Source organism: Watersipora subatra, chromosome 6, assembly GCF_963576615.1.
Source record: "Watersipora subatra chromosome 6, tzWatSuba1.1, whole genome shotgun sequence".
Taxonomy (NCBI): Eukaryota; Metazoa; Bryozoa; class Gymnolaemata; order Cheilostomatida; family Watersiporidae; genus Watersipora; species Watersipora subatra.
Window position 1 is genome coordinate 45,082,176 of NC_088713.1, and position 19,641 is coordinate 45,101,816.

General features: G+C 36.9%; 1 protein-coding gene across 1 annotated transcript in view; it reads right to left on the reverse strand.

Moving 5' to 3' along the window:
• The window catches only part of LOC137398303 (centrosome-associated protein 350-like), an 87,836-nt gene that overhangs the window by 49,685 nt on the left and 18,510 nt on the right, over positions 1-19,641 (reverse strand). The window contains exons 10-17 of the mRNA XM_068084411.1: positions 19,438-19,534; positions 17,721-17,910; positions 15,406-15,553; positions 14,536-14,772; positions 12,869-13,092; positions 10,604-10,684; positions 7,973-8,127; positions 2,029-2,603 (exon numbers count right to left, since the gene is read on the reverse strand). Of these exons, the coding sequence (XP_067940512.1) occupies positions 2,029-2,603; positions 7,973-8,127; positions 10,604-10,684; positions 12,869-13,092; positions 14,536-14,772; positions 15,406-15,553; positions 17,721-17,910; positions 19,438-19,534 (1,707 nt within the window). The remainder of the gene's footprint in view (positions 1-2,028; positions 2,604-7,972; positions 8,128-10,603; positions 10,685-12,868; positions 13,093-14,535; positions 14,773-15,405; positions 15,554-17,720; positions 17,911-19,437; positions 19,535-19,641) is intronic.

The following is a 19,641-nucleotide window of genomic DNA, read 5'->3' on the forward strand; positions in this document are numbered from 1 at the left end:
AAGTTTAGTTATGAAAATACATACTAAAACTTAGCTTTAAGTATGGGTTTAGTAGACTAAATTCATTTACGGTAAATTCAACGTTTATGTTATACGTCTGTCTCAAATGTAAGACCTCCCTACGGTAGGCACTGCATATATTACATTGTATCATTATATTTTATTGCAGATCATAACCACTACATATACTGAAGTTACCGTAGGTAACTATAGTCACTAAGGTTAGCATACTATTTTGTTACTAATTTTTAATAGGTAGAGTACGTATATAAAATTTTGATGATTTATGAGTTGTTCGTATTAGATAATTACTATGGGCATCTATAACCCCTCTACACGACATATTCATCTTAGGATGCCAATACTGGAGCGAATTAAAACTGTAGGGCGAGGGTCCGCTGTACTCATTTACCCACAAGGAGCTACAAGAACAGAAAAGGCAGATCAAAGATCATAAAGTGAGTAGCTTCTTTGATACGTTTCTCAGAGGTGTCCTTCAGTGGGATATTGCCGAAGCCGGGCCGTAGGCTACCCACATACAAAAACTAAACCAATCGAAAGGACTACCCATCATGTCAAAATATTCCAAGTTTCAAGTCATGTCTTGTACAACTCACCTTATGGTTTCTCAAAACCTGTCTCCAAGTCCCTATTAATTTGAGACTGTCCGATTGCTGTTTTCTACATGGTCGCTGCTTGCCTAGCCTAGTGTCCTGCTTCAGCACCTCAGTAACTATCGGGGAAACGTTTGGGAGAACTCAGTGATGCTCCGATAGTCACTGAGGTGTTGAAGCAGGACGCTAGGCTAGGCTAGCAGCGACCATTTAGAAAACAGCAATCGGACAGTTTCAAATTAATAAGGACTTATAGACAAGTTTTAAGAAACCATAAGGTGAGTTGTACAAGACATGACTTGAAACTTGGAATATTTTTACATGATGGGTGGTCTCGTCGATTGGTTTAGTTTTTGTGTGTGGTGCTCATCGGATTGGTGAGATATTTGGATGGACCTTTGTTGTTTTTGCGCATTTAGACAACGGCTCGGCCTCGGCAATATCCCGCTAAAGGACACCTGTGATGTTTCTGCTGTGTGAAAACGTCAGAATCTTCTTAGAATGACCTTCCAATAACATATTGTTTACATATATTCCGGATATGTCTGTTTTTCATTGTTTGAGCCTTTTTGTTTCATTCAAAGCAAAGGGGCGTACAAGCTTTCCCTCATCAGTCGTAGGGGGCTTGGCTATGAAAACGAATATGGAAGCATACACCCGACATGTACTGAATCCAAGAACACCTCAAGATAACTGTTGGGTTTTGAGACCAACAAAATATGATTTTTTTTCAAACTATTAAATTTTAAAACAACTCAGTCTCCCAGTTGATCCTGTACTACCAGTTGATCCTGTACTACCAGTTGATCCTGTACTACCAGTTGATCCTGTACTACCAGTTGATCCTGTACTACCAGTTGATCCTGTACTACCAGTTGATCCTGTACTACCAGTTGATCCTGTACTACCAGTTGATCCTGTACTACCAGTTGATCCTGTACTACCAGTTGATCCTGTACTACCAGTTGATCCTGTACTACCAGTTGATCCTGTACTACCAACATCATCTTGAGTACAGTGTGATACTAATTAGCCCCTAAAAAGCCACTCGTCTAAAGACAATTAGTACATTCATAACTTGGTGCAGGGCTAACCAATTCAAACCATAAACTAATTATACATTTGCTTGCATTTTTAATAGCAATTTAAATGAAGAGTGGGGTGGATATATGGATGGACATTGTGTTTAAAATGATTGGTTCAGTATAAAATACTTCACTATCTGGAATATTTCGATGTCGTCTCATGGTAACAGAAACAATGCTGACCAATGCTGACCTTCTGACTGTTTTATAGTTTTACTAGTGAAGCTTGCAAGTAGGTAGACCTATATTACCTACAACTGAATATAAGGTAGATAGGCAGGTCGATATCGCCTACATCGAACTCACTTATTTATCGTTAAGAAACACACCTGCGATCTTGCGCTGTGGTTCCAGCCCTACTGTTTGATGTGTAAGCAGGAGGCGGTCGTGATTGGCCGAATGCAGGATGACTATAACTTGATTGGCTGCTGGCAATGGTGGTATAAGTAGATTCCAGTGTTGGCACTTGTAGATTCCTGGTTTGGGGGTGTTGCGTGGAGGATAGTGACACCACATCAGGTGCCCTCATCTGAGCGGCTAATGGGCTGGAACGATGTGGAGTGGCAGTTGTTCTAGATGGCACCTGCTCATGAATGGCACCGGCTACGGCTGGCTGAAAACTGTTTTCCTTGGCTGATATCAATGTTTCCACGTGTGTGGTATGAGGAGTGTCAGTTTGAATTCCAGTGGATGACAGGGTGGTAAGAGTAGGTACTGTCATAGTGAACACAGATGTGCTCTTGACAGGCACTGCTACACAGGTGGTTATAGCGCAAGTACTTGGAGTACTACGGCTAGACCCAGGTGAAGATATGGCCTCTCGATCAGCCTGCAGCTTCCTAAGGTAAGTGTTAATAACACTGTGGCCATCTCCTCTCTCCTCAAATGTTAAAGTGCGAGAAACCTACAAAACAGGCATAATAAAAAACCGAAAAACATGAATAAGTAAACAACCTCATTGATACTGGGAAGTCTCACGTTGCAAGTATTGTGCAGTAAACACTCCTATAACATAAACTTGTTTTTAAATATATTCTATTTAACGTAAAGATTTTATGTATAGTTTTACTTCATATTATTACTTAAAAAAAATTCAATATAAAATAAAGCATCGAGTCCGTGCCAAGTTCTAAAATTCGATTTGAATCACCAGAGCCCAGAGTAGGCCTTAAAAGTATTGTTTGTCTGTGTTATATTTAATAGAGAAAACGACGCATCGGGGTCTCTATAATATAAAATTTTTTTGCTCATTTTTAGGCATATACAATATTATTTCATTTTGTTCTTTGTGGTATAAACTTTGCTGTAGAAAAAAAAGGAAAAAAATCTATTTAAATTGGCATTGAAGGCCTTCGCTCCTCTCAAATTAACGTGCCCCCTCAACTTAACGTGCCCCCTCAACTTAACGTACCCCCTCAACTTAATGTACCCCCTCAAATTAACGTACCCCCTCAACTTAATGTGCCCCTTAAACTTAATGTACCCCCTCAACTTAATGTACCCCCTTCAACTTAATGTACCCCCTCAACTTAATGTACCCCCCTCAACTTAACGTATCCCCTCAACTTAATGTAACCACCCTCAACTTAACGTACCCCCTCAACTTAAAGTACCCCCTCAACTTAAGGTACCCCCTCAACTTAAAGTACCCCCTCAACTTAACGTACCCCCTCAACTTAACATCATGGGTACCACACCAAGTGAAATTGATGAGACAAAAAGGAAAATGTTGTCGATGCCAACCAATAGTACCACAGTTGCTTGTACCGTCATTAAATAACAAAGTTAAATTTTTTTCATGTTCAAGGGCCAAAATGGATGAGTTTGGGGAAGATCTTGAACTGGGTTAAGCTATTTACACGTATTTTACATGTGATTCAACGTAAAATCCCTATAACGTAAACGTTCTCAGAATGGATTATTTACGTTGTAGGGAATGCTACTATATTTTAGGAATGCGAAAGTTTATGTAAAGCTTTTATTTACAGACATCAGAAAAATCTAACAACAGCCGAAGTTGTGTAATCTTGCTGCTCCAAACATCAAATTTGGAAACGATGCACTCTAAGTCCAATTGTTTTCTTCGAAAACCCTATTTTTCAAATTACACAATAACTAAATGGTAAAATCATACCAGCCACCACCAACATATAGCATTAGCGTTACCTCTATACTATACAAAATTACAAAAAAATTTCTAATTCAATGTTGTTCTTGTATAAAAGAGTGTGGTTTTATTTTAATAAAACAAATGCGCTATGGTTAAGAAAAGGCTTCCAGACATTTTGAATGTACTGAAGGTAAATAAAATTAAAAAACTCTGAGCCACAGGATCACTAATGAAACGCAATTCAACTTTCTGTATAAATAAGCTCTTCAGTTAAGCACCTACTAGAAAAAAAAATTTTCATTTTTATTTATTTTATATTTTACTTTTGTTAATTTATTTATGCTGCAAGACAAAGAAGTCAGACAATGGACTGAAGATTCAAAACAAACAGATACTAAGTTTTTATATGGCAATAGTACAGTGACACACTCCCATACGGTGCTGCAATCATGGAAACAGCCGAGTATCTCTCATTCTGTCGTGATTCATTGTCACTGTTTGGAAGTAAAACACCCGTGCGAAACGTCTTCTCCGTGCCACGAGCCGGCCTTAGCGACCAATGGCATCACACTTGTGCGTGTGCATAGGTCTTCGCATACCCGGCATCACACAACAATAACTCTACTACAGCCCCCGATGGAAACATATCTGCTTGTCAGCACAGCATAGCCCTTCCGCACTGGCTCACCCAGGTGTCACTACACTACCCCTGGAAAGTTAGTAAATTGCCATAGATATATAAACCTAGAATGGCCAATAGGGAAAAAGCCTGTCAGACTTAAATAGCACGACGTAACGTCATTGTATTGTACCTCATGCTTGACTGCACTGTTATTAATAATGGAGCTAATGAGGAGAAGTTGACAAAATCACATTTATTTTCACGTTAAAACCTTCTCGGATACATACTCCAGTAAACCAAAGCGATTCTGTGATAATATCTGATAACCACCATAGATTAGAAGTATAAAAGCTATGAAATGTTGAACACAAATCATGAGCCATCAGGGCTTTATTTGCCACCCTCTCCTATCCCCATTCTCTCTTTTCCCCTTCTCTAAAAAAGAAGTGAGAAGGGGAAAAGAGAGAAGGGGGAAAGGAGAGGGGGCAAATAGCCCACCCACCCGAAGCGCCAGACCCTGGCTAGGTGAATAAACTAATATCATGCTGAACTAAACATGACTAAATATGATGAGCCTGTGAAGTTTTGATCTGATCAGGGAAATGGAATCAATGGCTTTTTTAGCTAGAGCTGGAACGAGATCAAGGAATGCAGGGATGAACCAGACTCAGGGTCAGCAATGAGGGCCAAGATCAAGTCGGACCGGGTCAGCACGGCGCGCAATTTTTTATTCGTTTAAGGTTAAGAGATAGTTCTATTAAAGCCTAATGTTGTTACATCGATAAACTAAGATAAAAGAAACCATTATCACACCCATCATTATATTTTGTGGCTTGGTTTATAGATGCAATCTACAATTTACGGCTATACATTGGTGGATCAATGCTATTCAATAGGTGATAGATTAACGGCATGATTTGGCTAGTGTTTTTATTACAGATTTTATTTTCAACTGCTACTATAATCAACAAGAGATTAGTTAAGAAATACTTTACAAATATAGAAAAAGATAATCCAGCATAGTGGAAAGCAAAAATCCATCACTTCCCTAAAACCTCTGGTATTAGTGAAAGAAACTAAAAATAAAATAAATTTGCTGGATTAAAGGTTCTTAGACGCGCTTTTAACTTCCTCAGGATGCCCTCGTTGTAAATGCCTCAATAGTATTGAGGTGGACCCTTCTTTGTAGCTTAAAGGTTGACTTGCAACAAAATTCACATTACAGTTATTTGGTATCAAAAGATTCACCATGTCTTACTCTGTTGTGTTGTAGGTGCCAAATATGTAGAAATGTGATTACAAGCTCTTAAAAGCTCAAAAACGAAAAGCCGCTGTAGATTGGAATCTCTTTATTTATCTGACGTAGTCATTACAGTTTGGTTATCGTCTTGTCACGCGATGTTCTCACGTGAATTGAAAAGCGAATAAAAAGCTCAATATAAAACTTATCGTAGCACTAGTTTATGACAAACACTTCGGGTTTTACCAAAGACCCCGCATCAAATATAGATGCTCGCTACTTTACAGTTTTGTTTTGGCATTATGCAATCGTCAAGTCGTAATCTGATCACGTGACCCAATACTTCGAAAATAATTTTTGCAGCACTTTTCGATTATCACAGGTGACCAACAGGCTCGTCATAATTATTAGACAATGATATGTACTCCTTCGAGCTAAGGTTAAAAAGTTTAACGATTTTTTACGGTATGTTATAAGATATCAGTGCTAAAAGTGACAGCATTACAATGACGATAAAACAGACGCGTAAGAACAATTAACATGGTTTTATTGAATGCATGAAGTGTATTTGTGAAAATATTTCGACGAATGAGGTTGCATGAAAGTGTAAACAGAAACCATTCTGTAACAACTACAGCCCATTTGAGCCGTTTTGGAAAGCGAATCCAAACTACGGCAGTCTCGTGTGGCTGCGATTAACTGTTCGTTTTTTACCTTTTAAGAGCTTGTAATCACATTCCCATATATTTCACACCTACAACACAACAGAGTAAGACATGGTGAATCTTATGTTACCAAATAACTGTAATGTGAATTTTGTTGCAAGTCAACCTTTAACTTGCTTTTGCATATTGTACAAATAACTTGGTATTTTCCTTTCGTGACTGGCTTCTTCATGAACTCCCCAGACCACCGACATGTTGATTATTTCTTGCCGAAAAACGTTGTGAAACCTATAGTCTAAAGACTATTGTCGCAGACGTAAAAATATAGTCTTGACTCACCTTGTTTTATTTCGCCTGGTCCTTCCGCTCTAGGATTATATGCGACTCAATTTCAATCGCACTTAAAAAGCAATATACAACTGCTGTTGTTTAGCCATAAACCTACCTGTGTCTTTGTATAGGAAGACCCAAGGGTCAGGTGGCCCGACCCGGGCACCTCTGACCCGGTGGGTCAAGACCAGACGAGCTACCAGTGCCAGCTCTATTCTTAGCTTCATAATGCGCCCTAATCGAAATATATCTCTTTGCTATCTCACAAGCTAGGCTACTAGCTTGATGATTACACTTAAACAATAGCATGATGTTGAATCTCAGCAACTTCTCCATGGTGGCAATTAGTGCTAACTTGGGAAAGTTTTTCACCAATCCAGCACTACTAAGCAACACTCTTATCGCTTTCTAGCCATGGTTGCAAACCTCAGTCACCACAGACGAAGACAAAGTCAAGCCACCACGATTCTTAACTGTGATTAGGGAATTCGTTGCTTGGTTTACATCATAGTTGGTAACATCCACGATGCTAGTGAAACAATCATTACACTTCAGCTTTGGTGACCTAGCCAGCTACATAGCCAGCTGTAAAATAATCATTCTGTCTCATTTTTGACTTAAGACATACTTGCATACTCATCATATTTAGTCATGTTTAGTTCAGCAAGATATTAGTCTATTTACCTAGCCAGGGTCTGGCTCTTTGAGTGGGTGAGCTATTTGCCCCCCTCCTTTCCCCCTTCTCTCTTTTTCCCTTCTCACTTCTTCTTTGGAGAAGGGGAAAAGAGAGAATGGGGATAGGAGAGGGTGGCAAATAAAGCCCTGATGGCTCATGATTTGTGTGCAACAATTCATAGCTTTTTTAGTTTTAATCTATGGTGGTTATCAGATTTTATCACATAATTGCTTTAGTTTATTGGATTATGTATCCAAGAAGGTTTTTATGTGAAAATAAATGTAATTTTGTCACATTCTCCTGATGAGCTCCATTGTTATCAACAGTGCAGTCAAGCATGAGGTACAATACAATGACGTTACGTCAAGCTATTTAAGTCTGACAAGGCAACCGATGGGAATAGTTATAATTGGCCAATCTAGGTTTATATATCTATGTAAATTACTCATCCTATGCTATTTATAAAAGGCTGGCACGAGATGTTTGGACTAGTGCCAAATTCAGTAGCCTTATGGTAATGTAAAACTTAGTAAAAGGCCACTTTGGTATGGTAAAAGGGAATCTACAACAAGACTGTTGTTTAGTTAGAGTTTCTATTCCAAATTCTGCTTCAGTGAGGGCACTACTTACTTTAGACAATGGTTTGATAATTTCCTTTGGTGATTTAACCTGAGGTTTCGTATAAGCAGCGACGACTTTGTTGGGACGAGACAGTGCTGCCCGTATCCTCAGATCAAGGCTGCTTAACTCACTCTCCGCCTCTGAGGGCTCATCATCACTTGTTACTGTGTACAGATATAAATACATATCTAAACACCTTGTGTGAGGATATTGAAAAGTCCAAGTTCACTCACACCTTGTCTTAAAGGTCAGCTTACACCACTGACGAAATGCAAAAAATAATAAAAATATAAAGCTAAGACAACAAGCTTCAATTTGATGCAATTTCTCACTTTGTAGACCTACACAGTCCAGAGATATAATACATTGACTGAGATCCTTGCTTGGCGCGCTTAGATTCAAGTGAAAGTGCGATTATGATGTCTATAGTACTTATCGCTTCAGCAAAGACACTGACATTATAGATTTCTACCGCTGCAACTTGAACCAAATGGCCGACATCAATAAAGTGCGAGACAAACTAGTTACGTAATTTCAGCAATAATTTTCTTCTGAGAGTTTCAATCGCAATAAAGTTTTGTCAACTTTAATCTTGAAACATCCCAACAGTCAGATCAACCTCTAACATCAAAACCAATCGTAAATTATAGAACCTGAGGCTATCCGCCATACACACCTTCCACAGGATGCAATTGACATGCTCAATTAATCAATTTATCAATGGTCATGATCAAAAGTATGATCATCTTAATGATTTATTGATCTATTTTTGATTTATTGGTGAATCCACTGATAAGTAAGTGTAAGTATTTCTGTATGTTCATCTTTAAAAGAAGTATGACAAAAGCTTTCACAATTTTGAAGGAGCGACAACTTTTCATCTTCCAATCAAGATTTAACCCACCCGTTGCAAAGTGTTGTGTTCTTAACTCTTTCACTACTGCATTAAATTCGTATTTTTGACCAAATCAATTCGGACGGATTTTCAAAAAATCGATATGCCGCCCATATTTAAGCAATATCTCGAGAATCAACACAGATATTGTTTTACTGTAAAATGCATCTTATTCAGAACAAAATTCTTTACAATGTAAGTACAAAATTATTTAGTGAATCCCACTCTTGCAAAATTTCTGACGCTTTCTTTGCGTTGCACGAACGCAGTGTGTCTCTGACTGCAATGACAATAGCTATTTAGTTTTCCCATTTTAAAAAATAATTAGAAATGGAATTGCAGAGCAAAACGATTTTCGATTGGTTGCACGTGATTGGCAACATGGTTGTTTTGTGGGAGACAAACTTTGATTGGTCTAGCTAATGTGTGGGCTTCGTAATGGAAAAAAAATTGAAACCCTATTAATAAGCCGATACATCGGCTTACGGTCTGTACTTCTATTACCATAAAAGCCGATGCATCAGCTTACGGTAGCGAAAGAGTCAAATGATATAATCTCATAGCAGACAAGGGCCATGGCTCATGAGCCCAGATAGGAAAAGAGGAGCTATCTGCTTCTATATTTATATTTCAAGCTGAACATAAAGTATTAAACATTGCTTGGTTTCATTACAAGTCGAAACAGTTTCACGTGAAGCATGGCTGCACTTCAAAATGCTTTATATTATTGCCATAGCAACATAACAAGATCTACAGCTATCATAACATTCTTAGAATCTCTAACAATTGACAGCTAAAGTAAATGAGATTAGCCGAATTTTGACTGACATCAACTGTCTTTGATCTTTTATTGATCGTTGGAATGAATACAAATTGCTCACGAGTACATTACTCCAAATTTAAGTGTAGTTGTCTTTCCCATGAATGATTTCACACCTTACATTGACCACTTGACTAGTCATACTCTCTCAACACACAGGCGAGTATGTTTATAAAAAAATTTAATGTCAGTTTAGATAAAATGGGCGCGTAAGAACATACAATTTTTGCAAAAGTTTTATAGAATTTTTTTAATATTTAATCAAAAAAAGATAATGCTATGAAAGAATGAAAAAGTTAAAAACATCAAAAGAGAAAGTCCAATCAAATCATTCCTTATTAAAAGCATCAAGAGGTTGACAGACCATTAACCCGATCTTTTGTGATTGGCTTGCCGCGATTTATATTGTATGTATAACTTTTTATTGACATTAGTTTCATCAACAAAATGATGTTTTTCGTTACATCGTTACACGCTAAAACAAAAATGAGAAGACAGAAATTAGGATTTATTGAGCGTGTTGAAAAAAGGTGTCTTAAAAGTTGGTAATCTAATACTGTAGTAGTGTGGAGGAGTCAGGATAGTTGTTAGTCTAATAGTATTGTGGAGGAGTAGGGATAGTAAATTCAACATCGTAGCAACAGAAAGTTTATAAGCTGAAACATATAATATATGTAGTATGTTGGTGTCCCGAAGTGGAAAACAATGTTTTTCATATCTTTGGAAAGATAAATACAAATATGCTGGGCATAGTTTGCGCAAAATTTTGAAACCAGTTACACAAATGGAAAGACGAGCAAAAGCAATATTAACATATTAAAAATATCAAAATAAAAATAACCAGTTATCTGATGCCAAAGCTCTCTGTTACCAAGATAACTATGCTAAACATGGAGAATGCATAGTCAAATAAATGTCTACTAACCAGTGCTGTGAGAGTGTGTGGAATCTTCTTGGGTGGTCTGAGTGCAGTAATCCTCAGTCGCAGACTCGGACTCTGTTTCCTCTGCCAACGAAATGACATATCGGTCTAACAGTTTGATAAGCGGTCATCGTAATTATGGGACCACCGAATAATCTTTTGAGTTCTTTGTCATTTTTGGCACAAACTCACTTTATTATCTCAGACCATACGTACTATTAATAGATATTTGAGAAGTAATTTTTATAGACACTCCGTCTGCTACTAAGGGTTACTCTAGACAAATATAATCAAATTATTATGCACTCATTCTATCGTATCCTGCGATTGACGATAGGCGCTGGCCAACTAAATATTGAGATGTTACTAATACTCCCAAGGCTACCAATTTACTCCCTTATATTTATACTAGTTGAATGCCCAGCATCGCCCAAGTAATAAAAAGTCTTTGTACAGAAAATTTACTTTTATTTAACATATACAACATTTACCACTCTAACTTTTAAACTTGATATCATGAGAAGTGTTTTTGTGCAGTTTAAATAGTTTAAACTGTCTTAAATAGTCTAAATTCAAATGAATTAAGAGAAAAAATAAAACAACTGTAAAGGTTTTCAAACTTCTTCAAACAACTGTAACTTTCAAATTTCATATCATGAAAAAAGTGTTTCGTTGAAATAAATCAGGAGGAAAAATAAAACTCTCAAAGTGTCTAAATGTAAATGTGAAATCATTAGCATGTAATGGCTAAATAGATATATGTATGTAAATAGATGTATGTATGGGAATATATGTATGTTAAAAAGCCTTAATAAGTTTGGCCAATTTTGTCAACCGTTACGGATATAAACTTAGTTTTTTATTAGATTATTTGTCATAATGTGGAGATACTGCTATGTTACACCATAACCAGAATAAACAAGCCAATATATGTTGATATTAGATATTTATGTGTAGATCATTCTTAGCTTTTATCCAAAATGCGTAATACCATTGCACATCTGGTTAATACTTAACAAACAGTGAATTAATAACAAATGATGTGTTTATTTTAGGTGATCCAATAACTACGATCACCACTGTAAGTGTCTCAATACACTTACAACTTTTACACAGCTCTATATAATCACACTTACCTTAGCATATCTAGGCACTGCATAGCTGTATCTACTAGCAATGTCACCTAGAACATTGCATATCTCACCTACCGTTTGGTGACAGTTCAAACCTATAGACTGTGTACCTGGACTACAAAAAGAATTCTACCTACCAGCTGAAAAAAACGAACTCTATTATATATTTGCAGACGAGCAAAGCATTACTAAAGTACCATTACCACTGCTAGACTATCTTTGCTGCTGCAACTCAGCTTTTTGGGCTAATAAGTCACTAATGTCAAAATTTAAAAGAAAAGATTAATAAAAAAAATTAATTGATTTACTAAAAAAAGATTTAAAAAATATAAAAAAGATATAAAAAATTTTTTATGAGAAATAATAAAAAATTTTCTAACATTATAGATTTTTGTTGTTGTTTTAGGTAATACGACTGCCAGGATGTTTCAATATTAAAATTGATGCAATAGCCAATATCAATACCAAGAATGACAAACAGGAAGTGCGACTATTGACACAATTTTTGGAAAAGTCTTTTTCTTCTGAGCGATTTAACTGTGATCAAGTTTTGTCAGTTTTAAGCCTCAAAACATCCTGGCAGTCAGATCACCTCAAAAACCAAAAACAATCACAAATTATAGAAAAATACTGATACTTTCTGATAAAATCCATTCAAATCTTGTGAAAGTTCAAGTATCTTGACTGCTGGCATCTTTAAATCCTTCATACTTTTAACTCTTTTTTATATGCGTCAAACATAACCCTTCAAACCCTGGCCGTCCTCATCCTTGGATATAAGTCTCTCTATGCAATTCGTTGTAAAGTAGGACGTTTGGAAACGTTTATTACATATATCTAAATTTGCTCATAAGCATATAATAATTGGTGAAACAAGTCTAATAACGCATTGCAAATGTCACCAAATGAAGTTTTTAAAAAATTTGCATTGTTTTAGGCTAAAACCATAAAAATTCATATGATTTTAACAAGTTCTGAAAATATTCGCCGTATCGTCATCAAGCGCACGTTCATCATCGCTTTCTGACTCAAAATCATCAGCAAAATTTTAGTTACTATCACATAATGTTTTGTAAGTTTATTTTTAACAGTTCCAAAATGCTGATAGAGAACAGAACAAAACTTCTTCACTTACCTCGCACTGGCTCTCGTGAGCTGTATCCATATGGCAGCTTCTGAACAGGTGAAACCGCCACGTCTCTCGGCGAGAAAGAGTTGTTCAGGAGACCACCATAACTACTTCCAACCCTGCTATTCGACCTTGACATTGAGTTCTCAAGATCCGCCTGTAGCATGCTCATCTTAGCCATAAGTTGGGCGGTCGTTTGTGCCAGACTCAGTATCCGCGCGGACTTGGTCCTAGAATCGAGTTATCTAGCATGTAATCAATTATTTTACACCGGTTATTTTTATTCAACAGAAATAAAAGCAAATTTTAACTCGCAACAAAAAGACCTGTAAGATTTTAATTTAAGCGTATTTTAATCGAATAACATTTAACAATTTAGCTAAAATATCTTCTCCAACCCTAGAAACAATGCTAGTCTATATTTATATGCGTTTTGGAGATGTAATTGCAGCGATCATCCTCACAGCAATGTTATTATGACAATATGTTCATACAGCCTAGACAAGCATATTTTAAATGTTGACATTTATGTTAGTTGTTCAGGTCCCTCCCAATGGTGATCGAACAACTTGCAGTTCATGGTTTCCTATTGACCTTATTAAATAAAATGGATAAATGCCCCAATGGCCCAACATTCGAACAAATACAATGAATTTCTGCCAATATTTGTGGCTTTTCATTTCATGACTATTTCATAAAAACATAAAAGCCCGTGCACGCTATCGCTCAAATAAACAATTAGCTGTGCGATGGACTACAATGATGGGCTGCTACAACGTCATTTTGCCGAGGACCAGCCAATGTAATCGTTGCTAGTGACGATGCGATGGACTTTGAACATGTTAAACTTTGACACAGATGATAGCAACTGCCAGCGTCTTGATTGGATGTTTGTGGATGGCATCAGATTCAATTTCAACAGTTGTGAAGATCGATGTCGATGTCATTCGGCAGCTTTGCTGAGAACTGTGCTTGTGATGAACTACATAATCAGATAATTAAATGATAACAAAAGGCCCCCCATATCAGGAATGCAATTTTGTAATTTTTATGGGTTGTTGGTTAGGGGGTCACCAACAGTTAATCGCTCATAGTGTGTACACCTTATCATTGGTGATGACGTCAAAATAGCTAATCATTGCGGTACACCGCACAGCTAAACGTTGAGTTGAGTGATATTGTGCATGAGCCTTAAAGATGATCCTAAAAGTGCAGAGTGGAACAACTGTGGTGAAAATAGACCAATGACGTCAGATTCCCTCATTCATGTCCCTGATCTAGTTTGTTCGCTTCTGCTAGTAGTTACTAAAGCATGTTACACGTATGAACTGCCAAATAAATAATTTTCATTTCGATTAATTGTAAATACAAGCATAAGACAATTAGAAACCGGATCAACAGAAACAAGACTGATAAAAAAGCAGACAGTCCGGAACCAAACGATCAGGAGCCAGAAGATCAGAAACCAGATGATCAGGCATCCGTTAGTCAGGAAACCGATGAGGAGGAACAGTACGATCAGGAATTAAACGATCAAGAAAACAATTTGAGAAACAGACGAACAGAAAACAAGCAATCAAAAACAAGATGATCATGAACCAGACATCAGGCACCAGGTGTCTGGTTCCTGATGTCTGGTTCATGCTAGAGTTTCACCAAAATGTTTTTCGTACCTCTGCTGCAGAGAAGGTGAACTCCGTCTATTTTCACTTGAAGTTGTAGTAGTATCCAAGCTACACAATTGGTCAATCTGTTTCAGAGGAGTTCCCTGAGCCTGAATCTGACGAGCTGATTGGTTACGCTGCTTCGCGGCCTGAACTAGCTGCTCGATCTCTTCTTCAACGGCCCTGGTGCGAGCGAGCAAAGGAGATCCTCGCACTGACCTTGGAGTGCTGGACTTGCTGCTAGGGCTACAAATAACAAGCAGTGTACTCGAACCAATAATGAGCAATTTTTGATGCTTTAATAGCAGTAAATCATGTTGAGTGGTCTTAAAAATTTTAAAATTAGCTTCATTAAGATGTATAAAAAATACAAATTAAATACAAATACAAAAAAATACAAGTTGTTTTACACAGCTATTGCTTAGACCAAATTTCCTGACATTTTCCAAGTATACAGATGTACCATTAATGAAATAATAGCATTTATGTGGGTTGACAAAAGACAGTACCCTTACTGCAGGAGTTTGTGCACTCTATACAATGTCTCATAAAATTTTCTTGCTTTTTTTTCGGAGTAAACAGAAAATAGCTGTTCAATTCAAAATTGTTATTTTATAACAAAGTTCTACTTTTGCATAAAATAGATGTGCCAGCGTTGAGAAATGGCCTTGACACAATTCGAATGGACTGAAAGCAAAAAATATTTAAAAATTCTGAGCCACATGACCTCTAATGAAACTCAATTCAACTTCCTGTATATCTGAAAAGCCAGTCATGCCAAGTCATAACTTCTTTTATTCTACAACTCAGAGCAGTCAAAAATTGAATGGGAGATACGAAACAAATAAACAAAGGTCATAGTGAAAGGTCATCCCATACCGAGAATGTTGTTTAGTTGGAGTTTCTGCCCGAAGATCTGCTTCAGTGAGGGTGCTATCACCCACCTCCCCATCCTCTTCTTCCTCATCCTCGTCAGTCTCACTTATAACAGACTCTTCTGGAGATTTCTGGTGTTTTTCAGGCGCAGCTAAGACAGAGCAAACCCAATATTGAGATCATAGAAATACCTTCTACAAAAAGGGAAGGCAACTTCCCCTCTCAACTACGATCATTAGCACTTCTAAAAAGTTAAACCTCAGTTGGCCAGTCAAGAACTTTACCAGCTAAACCTTAATATGAAGCTGGAGACTTTTACTGTTCTTGCACTGGAAGGTGATGAGTTAGAATTTTCAGCTGAAAAAGTGGGGAGAAATAATAGAATAATAAAAAACCTGAACTCGATCATTAAGAACACAAAAGATTATTGAGTCCCACAATTACGATTACCTCTTGTCAACATAGACCGATACCGATACTCATGATACGAAGTTTGACAGTTAAAATGGTAAATGCTATATATGTTGAACGAAAAGAAATTTTCAGTCCAAAGACCTTTTTATTACCCGGCAACGCCAGGCATTCACCTAGTATAAGTAAAAGGCTGTAAATTGGTGCCCTTTAAGCATTATCAACATCTAAATATTTAGTTTGTCAAGCTTTGTCGTTAATCACAAGATAAAATGGGTGTCCAATAAATATATATATATAATATTTTTCTACAATACCTTTAGTAGCAGACGGAGTGTCTACAAAACTTGCTTCTCAAATATCGATAGTGTCTATGGTCTGAGATAATAAAGAGAGTTTGTGCCAGAATTGACAAAGACCTACTTAGGTGGTCCCATAATTACTGTCACTGCTTATCAAACTGTTAGACGATATGTCGTTTTGTTGGCAGAGGAAACAGAGTCCAGTCTGCAACTGAAGATCACTGCACTCAGACCACCCAAGAAGATGCCACACACTCTCATACCACCTGTTCGTACACATTTTGAGAATGCCTTTTCCATGCTTAGGCTTGGTTATCTTGGTTACAGAGAGTTCAACCATCAGCTAAGTGGTTATTTCAATAACCCCTCAATGACTAGTTAATTTTGAATAATATTAATCTTGGCTTAAGCCGAGATATGCTAAACATCTCTTGAAAGATGGCGAGGATTGCTAATTACATAACAATAGCGCCTTCAAATTCAGTATCCCCTGACGGGCTTTGAGGAAAAAGTGTGACCTTCAAATTTCAATCACAGACTCTTTACAATTAAGTGTGCCATAACTGGCACAGCTCGGCTTTATTGACAGCGAATAAACCCACAAAACGATGCATAATCAAACAAAATAGACTACGAGCTTTAGGAATAGTTCATGTTTGTTGGCTACGATACTCAAATACCTATCTTATAACAAATCGCATATGGTGTACACCAAAAATGGTTCTATCAGAATGTTCAACAGATTATGCCATCAATTTATAGAGTAAATATCTCCGAAAGAGGATAACTCCAAGCTTATGAACACATGTAAACCTAAATGAATGCTTATGCCGTACCCTGTTCATCAACTGATACCATAGGGAATCTTAAAGTGACTGAATTTCTTTAGAAACGAGTCAACTTGACCTAGAAGGGATCTGAAGACAGGTGAACGTAAGGAGCTATCGCAATTAGACCTTTACCATGATTACAAATAGATTAGCCTGACACCAACGCATCGAAATTTCAGCCGGGTTGACTCAAACTAAATAGATCAGAGTTAACTAATAGTTGACCATAGCCAGTTTTATAGATTACTTAGCACAAAACTTTAGCAGATGTTATCAGAAAGTATCGGTATTTATATTTCTATATTTTGCGATTGTTTCTGGCGTTTGAGATGATCTGATTGACACGATGTTTCAAAAACAGAATTGACAAAACTTGATTACGATCAAAATGCTAACACCAAGTGAAAGTATGATTATGATGTCTATAGTTGCAAAAGGACTGACAGAATAAAGACACTTAAGGCTGCAACTTCAACACAATAACTGATATCAACTACAGCAACCTTAGCAACTAATGACACCATTCCACACGTATTTTTCTTTTGAGCGTTAGAACCGTGATCAAATCTTGAAACCTCCTGGCAGTCTTTGACTACCTCAAACATCGAAAACAATCACAAATGATAAAAAATATTGATACTTTTTGATACAATAAAAAAAAACTTTGTGTAAGCGAATCCTTAACTAAACTTACCAGCAAACTACTAGACTGCAATAAGTGACAGAGCGGACTACCTTATTCAGATCAACAGAACACAAAATGCCAATAGCCTACCAGCTTCTGTTGTCACCGTATAGCTCGTACTATTGACAACCGGAGTCCATACGCCATCCATGGCAGGAGCGACGTGTACACCTGGAGCTATTCCAGCTGTAAATGTAGAGTCTCTGGGAGCAGGAGCTACAATCGCAGACGGCTTTGTATACTTGTGAGCCACAACTCTCCTTGAGTGGTCTTGTAGCATCTATAAATAAATAATAAAAATATGTATGCCCGGTAAGTGAAAACGGACTGCTATGCGATGACGTCTCTAGCTTTATTATACTAAAAGGCAATTTTAAACCAGCAAAGTGAAGGAATGAGCAAAGTGAAGGAATGTAAGAAGGATAAGTTGGTTCATCTCTCAAAGAAGACAACTCCAATGGAGAGAAATACAGTCAACCTCGAATTACAATCATGCCAAATTGTAGTTTATTGAGGCATGTTTGCTGCGAGCATGGTTAGTTATTTCATCTCTAATTAGAAAAGACAACTCCAATTTGTAGCTGACTACACGCAAACCTCTACTCATGCATTTTAACATCAGAATTTCTGACATACAATGTAAAATTTGACACTCAACAGAAGTAATTTCAAAAATGGAATTTTTAAAATTTATAAAAATAACCTTTGAGTATCATAAGTGAAACTGAAAATGTATAATATAATGAACCATATTTTAGGCAAATTAGTTTAAACATAATCAAGTTTCCAGTTTAAATGAAAAACTTCTATTTGCATGCCACCTCTATTTAAAGGTCACCTCTAATAAAATGCCACTCTGGAACGGTTGAAAAACATGCGCCATGGCATTCAAATAGAGGTTTCGAGGAATAGAGGAATCGATTTACGACCACTTTTACGTATAAACATACACATAGCAGGGTTCCGAAGTACACTAACAACAGAAAAAAACTTTTTATTGATTAGCTAGCAGTAAATAGGGCGATTCCTGAGATGTATTTCATGTTTAATCAAATGGCTCGCAGATGAAGGGGAGTTTAAAAGACAAATGATTTTCTGGTGTTTATGAGACTGATTATCTGGAGCCAGAAAAGAGTTTTGAAACCAAATATTGAAACCTGGTGGAAGGCACGAAGCAGTGAAGTTTGAATGAAATCATCAGAAAAAGGTGGAAATGCATAACATTTACTCAGACTAACAGACACACAGATGGACTAACGGAAACACAGATAGACTAACGGAAACACAGATGGACTAACAGACACACAGATAGACTAACGGAAACACAGATGGACTAACGGAAACACAGATGGACTAACCGACAGACAATGACAAATTGGGATTTATTAATATAGATTATTATTGCTTCAAATTAATTTCAAATTAAGCGTTTTATAATTAAGCATACTGAATTTTCAGTGTTATAAATAACCTGAAACATTTATCCTTATAACGTTATCTGCTTCAGCATACAATTATTTTGACATAAAAAGTAGATCTAGGAAAGAATTTCGACTGAATGACTTGCGCCTATGATTTTCAGTGACCACAGCAGACATTTTCAAATTTAAAAGAGCGGCAATGAATCCAATTATTTGCTTTTAAAAAGCTTTGATATGTACAGCCCAACAAAAATGAGTGAGTAAGCTTTTACTGTTGTATACTGACTTGCGACAATGAAAATAAGAACAAAAATAACTGTTTCTGTACATTACAAGATAAGCGCAATTATTTCATATCAAGCGAAGAAAGTATGATTATCTGTAACCTTGAGCTTTTCCTTTTTAGCCCTCTCTTCCTCTTCCCGTTTCCTTTTCTCCTCTAGTTCCTGTTGTCTCTTCTCTCTCCTCTTCTTTATCATGAACCTGTACAACAAGGGAATACTTACAGTTTGTAATCAGCTTTCCCGAATCAGCTTCTAGCATGCATTAAACTATCGTTAAGGATCCACCATAGATACAAAATAACGTAA